The 12,667-nt window shown below is 42.5% G+C and overlaps 1 protein-coding gene across 4 annotated transcripts in view; it reads right to left on the bottom strand.

Moving 5' to 3' along the window:
- NAV2 (neuron navigator 2) overlaps nt 1-10,630 on the bottom strand; it is a 206,466-nt gene extending 195,836 nt beyond the window's left edge. For 3 of the 4 annotated variants that reach the window (XM_041399198.1, XM_041399197.1, XM_041399199.1), the window contains exon 1: nt 10,273-10,555. In XM_041399198.1, the coding sequence (XP_041255132.1) occupies nt 10,273-10,530 (258 nt within the window). In that variant the 5' untranslated portion in view covers nt 10,531-10,555. Of the gene's footprint in view, nt 1-10,272 lie in introns of all 4 variants that reach the window. The other variant, XM_041399202.1, reaches the window with a different exon arrangement.
- Nucleotides 10,631-12,667: the final 2,037 nt, after the last annotated feature.

Below are 12,667 nucleotides of genomic sequence, written 5' to 3'. Positions count from 1 at the left end.
CGAGCAGAGCCCTTTGCCAGCCACGCACAAACGATCTTTACAAAGGTTCTAGGAGGCAGCGAGGAGAACGGATAGATAAAGAAATAAATAAATGCGTATAGCATAGCCCTGGATAATGCGATCTGCTGGTATTAAGTTTTCTCCTGAAGGAGTTAAGTATATACCAGCTGCTCTCCATTAAACCGAGCTGGCATTTTACATCATGCAAATTAGCTGAGCTCCCATCAATTTCAGCCCAGCATTTAGCAGCATTGCTGTAAATGATGCAAAGTTCGGGCCAAAGCAAGCCCTGCCATTTCAGCTGCTGTCAGGGATGAGAGGAGGAGGCAGGGCAGGCAGTGGCTCTGAGTAATGCTGCAGCTATTCACAAGATGGTTTGCAAGAGCCTCCTTCCACCACAGGTATTGTCTGCATGACCAAAACATGTCCATGTGCACGGAAAGCCTGGGGCTTTTATTTGTTGAAAATTCATTTATATACACTACTAAGAACCACTGGAAAAAATATTTAAAATTCAACTATTTGCCAGTGGAACACTGAAATTTCAAATTTCTCTTTGCCTAATGCTGTACAATAAACACTGAGTAGATCTGACAGGTCATTGGCTCAGAAATGCTGACACAGCAGCCGAGGGTGGCATCAGTCCCCTCCATCATGTCCAACACCAGTGGACGTTTCTCAGACTGTGAAGGAAAGACATGAAAATCTGTGTTTATCCAACACAAACCCCTCTTCTGCTGAATCTGAGAGCACTCAAGAGGCAATAAAGAGGGCTAAATCTTCCTTAGTTCACACTGCTGTGGCCAAGAGATTAAGTTTCAGCACAAAGCTGAAACGGTGAAAGGAGAGTGAAAGATCTGATATTAAGAAGCCTAGTGAAGGATCTGCTATTAAGAAGCCTAGGAACTCCACAGACTTTTTAAAAACTGTTATTTCAGGTTCCTTGTTTACCTGCTCAACAAGGGGAAGGTGGAATTCATTTTTGTGTTAAAAATAAGGTAAACTGCCTTGCTATCCAACCTGATAAACCAACCCACCAGTGGTGGTGACCCACAGGCATGACATCCCACCACACCATACAATATCTTGGTGGTTGCACCACCCATCAGTCCACATGGTCCAAACCCTACTAGGGGAAAGCCAAAAGGCATCTTACAGGCAGAAAAGGAAAATCTACATTGCTGCAGTGTGGGAAATTGCTATATGACTGCTTGGAAACTGCTTGGATCCTAGGCAACCACCGCTCTTCCTCTTGAAAAGCAGAAAGGCTTGATTCAGTGAAATAAAGCAAATTCATTACAATACCCCTGGAGATGCTCCATAGGGATGAACAGGCTGCTGCCTCCCCTTTCCATCTCCATGCTAGAGGACATAGCTCCTTTTTGCCAGCTTTTTTTGGCAGTGCCCATCTGGCACATTACTGTGGAGGACCAGACCCCTGTGTGCTCCAGATCCCATCCCAGAGGAGTAAGATGCAATGATGCCAAAAATACTCCTTCCCAAAATAATCCATCCCAGTTAAGCCTCAGACAAGTCTGGAATACATGTGGCTGTCCTGAGAAGCAGACTGACCTCTGGTTATTGAGCAAGAAAAGCTCAATTTCTAAGCTATTGCATCAAATGGTCAATGCACATTTGATCTTGACACAACATGTGTCAGTTTTTCATTAATTTTCAAGACTTAAATATCCATATGTCTCTGGCAAATGGAGAATAACTTAAAACCTAATCAAATTTGTCTTACCAGACCGATCCATTAATTTTTGTCTCCACCAGTTGCAATCAAAGTTGCATATTGATCACTGTGGATCAAAATGCCAGTACTGAAACTACCTGTGGTTTCCAACAGTGGACACAGCTCAAGTGGAGATGGCTAAAGAAAAAGGAATCTGCTTCTAAATATTTGTTTCAAGATATGAAAGTATAACAAAGTCTTAGCATCCATATTCACCATAAAATATCACACAAACTAGATCAGCAACATGAAATCCCACCAGGGTATTCATTTTGTTCTACCAATAGGCAAGTAATGTAGAACTAATAGATGGCAGAAAAAGACAATACAATAATTTTTGGCCAGCATTTCCAGAAGATAAGGAATCCTATCAGGAAAGATCCCCTCATTGTGTGAAACAAAAAGTAATTACTACAACAGCCTTCACGACTGAGAATGTCACTCCATGAGACGAAAAATTACATAAAATTACAATTCCAGCCTCTCACACACCTCTCCCACTTCTCCCAAGAGCAAAGCATGGGTGTCCTCAGACAGCTGCTACAGAAGATGTTCTTCCTGAACAGCTCTGAGAAATCTAGTTCCTTTGGCTAAAAGGCCTTGTCAGCCCCTGTAATGTTATTTGGGAGATGAGGGAGAACGTGCAAATGATCAGGGAAGTTGGGTCATTCCATTTGTTTTGAGAAAATGTAATCAAGCCAAGAAGACCCCAGCACCAAGAAGAGCTACTGCTGCTGCCCGAGAGCAAGTCAGCCTGTAGTCAGCCTGTCAAGGGCTGGTTTAGGGTTTCTATTTATTTATGGATTATTTACTTCATGAGAAAGCCTGGATACGCATAACTAGCTCACATTCTTCAGCAAGTGAGACAAACATCTCCAGGTTTCTCCAAGAACGCTTCACAGCCTTCACAGGAAAGCCAAGGCACTTTTGGATTATACCATGGCTGTCATTACACAAAGGAAAAGACAAGAAATGGACCAAGATTAGTGACAGGACAGGTAAAATAAAGACTTAGGGAGACTCCTTCCCACTGTGAAACTGGCAACTTATAACCACTACTGTAGAGACAAAAAAAAAATCCATGCAAGGGAAAGGACTTAAGGAAACATCCAAGACAAAGGATGAACACAAGTTAAAAAATGCAAGTAAACAAGACACTGTCAAAATATGATGATATGACAGTCCAAAACTCAACAGGCACAGGGGAAAAAGTCCTGGTAAAAGTGCATTTTTAAATACAGAAATTGGATATTTTTCCCTTTCAAGCATTGTTTTCCCACACATTACTTCCAATTCTGAAATAACCCAAAATTAAAATGAAAAATAATCCAAGGATAACACAACTAAAAATACTTCCAACAGGCAAAAAAAAGGTGGAATCAGAATAAAACTTCAGATCTCAGCCTGTTTTAAAATAAGAAGTGACCTGTTTTCTCATTTATTTTAATAGGTGGTTTATTTGTTTAAAGTTTTAGCAGTTATTTCCATGCCTTTGAAAACCTGAAGAAACTGAGACTGTTTCCACAAACTATTTCAGAAAAAACAATTTACAGATAAAATTAGAGACATACAACTAAGTGCCAAGTGTTTGACTGAATTCCAGTTCTTGGTGAATGGAAAACCAGCAGCTTCCTGTTACAAAATGTACCAACAGTTCATGTCTAATAATACACATAATATCTAACCATTTATACTTCAAATATAGATGTTTCTAAAAATAATATTAAAGCAGGGCATTTTTAGCCAGGTGAATTTCTCAGGAGAATGAGAATCTACAGTTTGCTGCAAGGAAAAAAAATAGATTAATGGGTTAAAATTTTGAGCACATCTCTTGATTTATACCAAAATAAAAAGTAGAAGATTTAGCTCCAAATCTTCAAGGCGCCAAAAAAAAAAAAAAAAAAAAAAAAAAAAAGGGAAAAAAGGTCAAGAGCAGAACACACACCTTTTCATTAAAGGCTCAGCTATTGCTTAATTCACATGTGTATCTTCTTAAGCAGCACTTACAATATTTATCCTGTTGCAAACTTGGAAAGTTCAAGCAAAATCATTATTGATTTAAGAACCTCCTTAATTTCTTCCACTTTGGTAAGAAGAGGGAACTTGTAGGCTAGAAGCATTAAAATACTCTACAAATTGTTCAGAGATTTAAATCTAATAGTGAGAAAATCTGGAAAGTGAAATTACAGAGTAAAAAATGTTTCTCAAAGGACGCCTAAAAGCAAATTAAAACCAGCCAATACCAATCCTTAATTGCCAAAACCCAGAACTTAATCCACACTATCTCAGTAAATAAGGGCTTTCTTTTCTGATACCCTCTGGACAGGCAAAAAGAGCACAAGTGGTGCTGGTCTTGGGTTTTTTGGTTGTGGGTTTTTTTGTTGTTGTTGTTGTTTTTTGGTTAATTATTTGTTTATCAGACTTCTTTATAATCAGGTTTTTTTTTTCTTTTGAGAACTAAAGCTCAGGTTCAGCGCCAGCAGATTTCAAAAGCAGTATCTGTTGTTCTCCTCCATTAATATGCTTGTACCTCTTTCTGCTTGGCATCACTGTGCATCAAGTGTCACAGCAGAAGGTGATAAAAATCACTTGCTAAAGCAGGGACAAAAAAGTGAGAGTGTTCACTTAAGAATTCAACTTAATGGAGTAGACTAACAATTTCAAGGACAGAAGGAGAACACATGGACACCATATGCATGAGCATTTTGAGTTGTTAACAAGTAGCAGCAAAGGAGAAAGATAATCTAGTATCAAGGGACTAGCTAGTAATTTTCTATAGAGCTGCAGACTTTGTGACCTTGTCTACATTTCTTTGTGCCTTAGCCATCCACTTAACAAATGTTCTCCAAAAAATAAGAACAGTGTCTCTACCTCTAAGGTGCTTTAGGTTAAGCATATTCAAATTTTCAAGCCAGATAGATAGATAGATAGACTGTCACAAGTACGAGGGGGAAAAATACATTTTCCAATATGATAAAAAAACAAATGGAACTTTGTTCAAAGTTACTTTATGCAAAGTAACCCTTTGCATATTCTAAATAAAAACCCAAAGATTAAAGAACCTCCTGAACTTATAGTGCAATGTTAAACCTGTTGTTCAAATGCAAGAAAAGGTAGCTCTTTATATGTAAACACAAATCACTGAAAAATCTATGTTAATAATCACAATAAAACAACTTTGGAATTGTTTTCTTGTTTTCTATCTGAGAACAATTAATCTAGAGCAATTCCCCCACCACACCCCTCGCTCCCCCAGCAATTAAATATTTTCCAGTATGTATCTAGAAATATACCAAACCCAAGACAATCATAAATAGCAGAAGAATTTGGCTACTTAGTAGCCTCAAATTGCTTACAGTGTGTTAAAAAAAAAAAAAAAGAAAAAGAAAAAAGAACCACCCATCATAAAGACCCAGCACAGGCTTTTTTGTAGGAATGTACTTAGGTACATAACTATAATCATATCAACAAGCTCATTAGCACCAATTTCAAATTTTTTGTGCTTATGTATTTTGATAGCCTGAATCTATAGTTTTTCTTAGCTTCTCCCAACTTCAGTAAAATTTATCCTTTGGACATATCCTAAACGTGACTCCATTTGGTTTCTTCCAACTGCAAAAAGCCATCTTTTATGTGAAAGTTATCGGTATGATTGACCATATTTTTCACAATTTCATTTATAATTAGCTCAGCAGTCATAGCGAGACCAAATTTCACACCACTGAGGCAGCTCATGCAATGGCACTGAAACCAGCTGATGTCCATCTGACTTTAAATCGGGTCCAGATAAAGATTTGCTTGATCCCTATCCCTGCTGCAAGCTGGTTTGGTTTGAGAACTGTGAAACCCAGTATCACACACAAAAATGGCTAATGTGCGTGAGAAGGGAAGGCATCATTTCTCTGCAATATGCTCCATTAATCTTGCTCTCTATGAAGCTCCAAATTGGCAAGACAGTGATATGAAGGTTTAAACAGCTCCAGTAAAGTCAATTAAATTACAGAAAAATAATTACTAATACCTGAACTAGGTGGCTTCATTTGCATTGCTAATGGCATGGGCAAAAGGGGAGTGAGGCAGAGAAGAGAAACTGAGAGCCCATAGATCATGGGTCACATGTGGCTCATCAAACATCTGATGTGAGCCTAAATTTGAAGTGTGTAAAAATACTGGAGGAACCTGTTAAGTTAGTCAGTTTGAGAGCAGTGCACAGCTGACTGAACTCCCTGGAATGTGCCACCAACCTGGGAATGGCTGTCCACTACATGTGTATCAGGGAGTTGTAATGGAGCTTCCACACCCTTGTCATTACTTGGACTACAGAATGGGCAATGAGGCAAAAAAAGAGATGTTTTTAACCTCAACAGATACAGCAAATGCTTTTGGGGCACACCCCAGGTGTAGATGATCTTGACAAATTAGGAAAGAATCACTAAGTAAAAAATCTAGTGTAAGACTACAAAATAGGGACATCTAGAACACACCAGAACTAGACCACCCCAGATCCAGTCTGCCCAACTCAATAAGAACTTCACAAACTGGGAAAGCAATATGAAGAGAAATCTAGCTGAGCAAGGTAGCTTGATTTCAGACAATATCTAACCAGTTTTAAACTGAATTATTTAAAAAAAGGGGTCTAGGGAAACTAAAAAGAGTTCTGTAGACAGCACAAGGAGTTGCAAGAGTTGTAGAAATCCTAGGCTTCGCCTAGTGTAGAGAAAGAGAAAAGTGAAGGCACCTGTGAGCACCTGCTTGCCATGTCCACCAGAAGAGGGCAACTGTCTGGTTTTCAGCAAATGGATACTGCAAAGAAGTTTGCAAAGAAATACCAATTCCTAACCCCTCCCCTCCCAGCCAAACTAAGCACGACTACAGGTAATTGCCGAACACACATACTTTAAACCCAGGTTAAAGAGATGTCTCTTCACTTGGAAGTGTTTTAGTGGAAGGGTGGGACCAACCATTTAGCAAGGTCCTGGTGTCTTTAGTGCTGCTTCTGTTACTGAAGGTACAAGCAGTGGTCATTTTTTAGGTTCTCTGGAGAAAGAAAATTAAGAAGTTGGAGCATACAGCATAGCAGCAATAAACACGGTAATTAAATCCGTGATCTCCTTCAGTGACATCCACAATGGCATGGCAGCAGACTGCCTGCAATGGCATCTTCCTTCTTACATCCGCATGAACAATTACACCACAACCACAGACTCCTAACTGGCAAAGATTTCTTTCTTAAATAACTAATGCAAATTTAGTAGCCAAATGCATCCAACTTTCTCAGAATCACTGAGAAATACCATTCTGTAGATGAGAGATGAGAATCTTGCTATCTACTTGACAGAAGTTTCTCTGGTAACAAAGTTAAATATTTCCAAAACAATTCTCTCTAAATATGGATAGTACAATTTATTGGCGGTGTTTTCAAATTAGACAAAATAAGTACCAGTACAACAGTCAGATACCGTTGTGCACAACACAGGGGATTTAATATGGAAAAAACAGAATGTGTGTATCAGTAACAGTAAAATAGGAATGATACTGCCATGATTCATCAACCTAAGATTTCCAACTAGCATTTACAATGGGCTTGATGCTAAAACTCTCAGACCTTTCTTTGGAAAGTGCCTCTGAAATACTCTGAAGTATGCTTTTTATAAATTGCACAGCATTTAAAAAAACACACTGCCCTTATAAAGCCTTAAGGCACAAAACTTCCAGTTATATAAAACCCAGCTAACACACGTAAAACCATATCAAGAGGAACAAAATTAGCAAAACATTTAGAAATTTTCACTGATAGCACATTTGTGAGTGGAACATCTTGAATTTCAGCATGTTTATTTTTTTTTAATTGGTGTTTTAATGAATACCACCTGCAGTGCTCATGTTCTCTGAAGAATCAGGTTCTAGAAATCAGGTACCACCTGGCACCAAAAAAGCTCATGAAGCTTTGCAGTGGTATGTAAGTGGCTTCTAACATGCTAACCCAGCACAGGAACATGGTATCCTCACATGCTGGCTTCTGGACTATGCTCTAGACAAGAGCCTCTTCTCCAGAATAAACAGTCCAATAAGCCACTTAATTTTGTATTATGTAGTGCAAAAAGGACCCACTTCAATGGGATTAAGAACAACTCCCTGAAATACTCCCAGAACCAAGATAGTTAGTCCAAGTTAGACAATCTCTCTCCTTCCACCCACAGAGGACAATGTCCTTTCTTGTGGGCTGAAAATTCTGCATAGGGCAATGGTCCAATGTGTGGATCTAAACTATAAATTCTACTGTAAAATATCACTTCCATCCCTCACAGGTGATGCCAGGTGCCTGCCCAGTAAAATGGTGAGGGTCACACTGGTCCTTCAGATAAGCCACCCAGAGAAGCAAAGTGACCACCCTCAGATTCTCAAGCTATTCAGACCTGGTGCAGTGTTCTAGTCTACTAGGGTTATTATCAGAAAGCACTTTTGTACCTGAATGTAGCTGAAGGTGTTCCTTCAAAACACAAAAGCTTCAGCTGCTGACCTGTCAGCTGGCAGCCGTCCATCCATCCTGTTCCTTCTCCCTTGGCAGGGAGGAACAGTAGGAAAAGGAACGACCAGTGCCCTTGACACAACATATCTGGAAAAATCTCCCTCTGGATATAAACTGCCATTGCAAATGACCACCCTGAATGGCAAAACCCTGCATGCTTTTGTGGGCAGAAGAATCAAAGCTGGATCAACAAAACTGCTGAACAACAAAAAAATGACTGTGTTTATTCAAGATAATACATAGTGAAAAAAGCCTCACTGGTTCACACCTTAAAAGGTGCTGGTCATCTGCTCAGACCGCCAGCCAGAGGAGGTTACTGAGAATGCAAAGCTTAAGATTTCTCTTGCTGCTGAAGAAATTAAAAATGTAAAATTTTCTAACATTTCTTTAGCCAAAATCTTTCTCTGTTCAAATACAACAAGTTAGCATCAAGACCCTTTCATCATCAGGCTACAAAAAATGGGGTTTGTTCCACATCCTTGCAAGGGTTAAAACCACCAGAGAGTTGCCCTTAGTGCTGCAAACAGCTTCCACTGGCAGATCTCTGTGAGCATAATCTGTTACAAGATGAGAAAGTATTTCTGAATAGCAACCACCCTTTTCAGCAATGTAGATTTCCATGCAGAAACCATGGCACATATGAGAGAAAAGGCAGCAGATAATGAGATTTTGCTGATGTTTCATAATCACAAGGACAGACTCAGGTGCAAGTGAGAGAGAGCACTTGATTATCTTGTGAAGGCAAGACGTGAGGAACAGGCTGGTCTGTCTGCTGCCACTACCCTGCATCCATGGTTAGCTGTCTCCTTTTCCTGCTCTCAGTCCTTCAGGAACTGCTCCAGTCATATCTGTCTGGCCTGAGCAGCCCAGTACGTCACCCTGTCTACCAGCAAGGAAAGTGCAGCATATCCTGAAATCAGGGCACGTGGTCAAACGCGCTCAATCAGTAAGCACATTTGTCTGAAGGGAACAGGGTTACCAGGCTACAGATTACAGAATCTAGGTGGTAGGGATGATCCATTATTCCTCAAAGAAGGCAAAAACCAGGTGAGTCTCTGTCATCATTTCCTTCTCTCAGCATAATGGTATCACCTTCCACCGGGCTCACGTATTGGCAGAAGCAGTGTGTAACATATATGGCTGTTGCCAAAATAGATCCCAGGGCTGTACAGCCATCTCTGGAGCACAGCAATCAATTGTGCTTGCTGCAGCAGCCCATCTGCCCTGCTCCGTCTGTAGCACAGTTACACACACACTGTGCCCATGCTGCTGCAAAGCTCACTGGGGCACGGGGCAGCACGGGACAGCCCCAGCCACGCTGACAACCTCACCCTGCCCACGGAAGTTAAACCAGCTGAGCAACGGGCATCTCTCCTCCCTATTCAGCAAGCAGCACATATAAAAATACATTAGAAGGCTGACACAGATTAGAGGGAAGCCTAAAATGTGTCTATTGATGATGTGCTGCATCTACCACGACATGCATATTGTAATCTAGCGTCAAGCACTGCTTCCCATTCACTCCTCACACAGCTACAAACACAGAACGTTCACACAACTAGCGCTCTGGTACAGTACATGACCAACCACAAAACACATTAATGACAACCAGCAATCCTCCCCCAGCCCAGGCACACGAGCCAGCCCTTACACTTAGCACCTACAGAAAGCACACAAAGAACACACCCCACAAACAACATCTCTACCATCTCCCTCCTTTAAACCGCCCCCCCTCTCCCAGTTCAAGCAGAGGCAATGGAGAAAGCAGCACAGGCAAGCAGCACACGCAGCCCCATCCCTCAGCACCCCACATCAGCTCCATTATGCTGACAGAATTACACATGCCACTGTGTGCAATATAAAACATCCCACCACTGCGACAGATGTTGGCACACACACACATCCCTTCCCTGCAATTCCATGCTATTTACCCCAGAAAACCTGCTGCACACTCTCAACACAGAAATAAATTCTCACATACACCCCCCAGCATTTGGTGCCTGCTAACCTGTGTGTCAAATCCATTTTCTACCGAGCTGCTCTTCCTTGCTGGGAGGCCATCTCTTGCGTTTTCTTGTCCGTTGGAAGACTTGAGAGGAATCTGGCTGGAATACAATGGCTTCGTCACCTCCACCTTGCTCCCAAACTTCAGGTAACAGGGCTGTGGGATGGTCCTGGCCGTTGGGACATGCAGGATTGGAGCAGCACTGTGTACGGGTTTAGGTAGTCCCGATTTCATTTTGGAGGCTACCAGGATGGCTGGCATTTTCTCTTTCTGCTTTCCTAACACGTTTCTGTCAGCAGCAACAGCAGAGACAGCAGGCAGGGAGAGAGAAAATGACACGTTGGGGAAGCTGTTCTGCTCTAATGCAGCCTGGTTACTGCAGAGATCTCCAAAATCAGCTTAGAATTTAAAATCAACAATAAAACCAATTTAAAAAAAATTTAAAAAGAGAAAGGAAAAAAAAAGAAAAAAAAAAAAAGAGAAGAACAAACACACCACTTTCAGTCTAAAATATCACCCAGCTTTATGCCAGCCTTCCACCTGTTTCTTCTAATTTTATTTTCAGTTCTTTACCACTGTCCTCTTTCCTATTTCTGCTATGTAACCTGCTCCTTCGTTTCTCTATCTGACTCCTGCAATTTTCTTGCCTGGAAATGAAAGACTTTCACTCCATTATCTTGTCACTGCATCTCCAAAGTGAGGCAGCCTTGGGGAAACCAAAGGGGGGCACCCTGGGGGAAAAAAAAAAAAAAAAAAAAAAAAAAAAAAAAAAGAACCTGCTGCTGCATATGCTTCCCTTTCCGTATGCACTAGAGAGTGACCGAGCAGGATTTCCAGCTTAAGATGTCCTTCTTCAGTCTTAGCCAAGAAGCAGATGTAGCTCAGTGTGTTAATGACTGATGCCCTTGGATACAAGCCTTCGAGAATCAAGCTTCTTAAGCCTAAATAGCTGTGAATAGGACAACGATGCCGGAGTAGAAGGAGAAACGTCCACTGACAACGATTTTTAAATCAAAATATGTCAGTGGCCACAAAATTTCCCGGCTCCCCCAGTGCTGAGCATAAAAACCTGGAGGGGCGGGGGGTGGGGATGGGAAAAAAGAAAAGAGATTAAAAATGAAAGCGATTCAGCAGCGAGAGGGAAGGGAAAGCAGCCGGCAGCTCATGCTCCCTCCCGCAGTGGAGCGGGCTCCCGCCCTGCCCGCTCGGCGCATCCCGGGGGGGCCGGGAGCAGCCGGGCGGGAGGCGGCGGCTGGCCGGCACCGAGCGGGCAGGGCGGGCCCGGGATTGGTCCTGCCCGCTCCGAGCAGGAACACAAAAAAAAATAAGAAATAAATAAATAACCCAGAAATCGCACCCTCTCTCCGCAGGGGGAGGAGCGGCCTCGGCCCCCACGGCGGGCAGGGAGACCTGCGGGGCGGAGGGGTCCGCAGGGATGGATGGACGCTCCGGGCGCTAGGCGGATGCTCCGGGGGCGCGGCACGGAGCAAGCCGGGTTTCTTTTTGAAATTTCAAAAAACAACAACAAAAAAAATTCAAATCAAAAAGGTGATTTATTGTTCGTGGCTGTTCGGGGAAACCTCCCGCTGCCAGCATCAACAAGAATTTGAATAAGTGCAGTGAGTAATCCGGCCCTATTATAGCAACTCTTGGCTTTGGGGAGGCTTTCAGTGTCACAGGTTCCTCCTCACGCTGCTCGGTGGATGCCAGGATCGGTTAAAAGCCCCGGATGCCGTGTTCCTGTTCATCCTGACACATTTCAGAGCTGCACACATTCCCCTTCCTGCGCACACCTGGCACCATCCCGGACAGTGGGAGACTGATTATCCCGGTGCGAATCAAGGCACCAAGTGATGCCTTTCAGACTGGGGGGGGCATGGGGGGCTCAGCACCTGGACAAAAGTGCCCAGTGCAGGCTTTGACTTATCCCTCACCACAAGAAAGACATTGAGGGGCTGGAGTGAGTCCAGAGAAGGGAATGAAGCTGGGTATGGAGCACAAGTCTGATGAGAAGTGGCTGAGGGAGCTGGGAGGGCTCAGCCTGGAGAAAAGGATGCTCAGGAGGGACCCTCTGGCTCCCTACAACTCCCTGGGAGGAGATTGTAGTCAGGTGGGAGTCGGGCTCTGTTCCCAATCCACAAGTGACAGGAGGAGAGGAAACTTGAGGCCTCAAGTTGTGCCATGGTAGGTTCAGATGGGATATTAGATAAAAATTTCTTCACTGAAAGAAATTTTCCAGGCACTGGAACAGGCTGCTCAGGGAAGTGTTCACAAAACACATGGATATGGCACTTGGGGACACGGTTTAGTGGTAATATGGCAGTGCTGGGTTAACAGTAGGACTGGATGATCTTGGAGGTCTTCTCCAACCTTAACAATTCTATGATTATAGGAGGGT

The sequence above is a fragment of the Onychostruthus taczanowskii genome, unplaced genomic scaffold, assembly GCF_017590055.1.
Source record: "Onychostruthus taczanowskii isolate IOZ18803 unplaced genomic scaffold, ASM1759005v1 scaffold159, whole genome shotgun sequence".
NCBI classification, from domain to species: domain Eukaryota; kingdom Metazoa; phylum Chordata; class Aves; order Passeriformes; family Passeridae; genus Onychostruthus; species Onychostruthus taczanowskii.
This window is presented reverse-complemented; position numbering and strand designations above follow the sequence as displayed.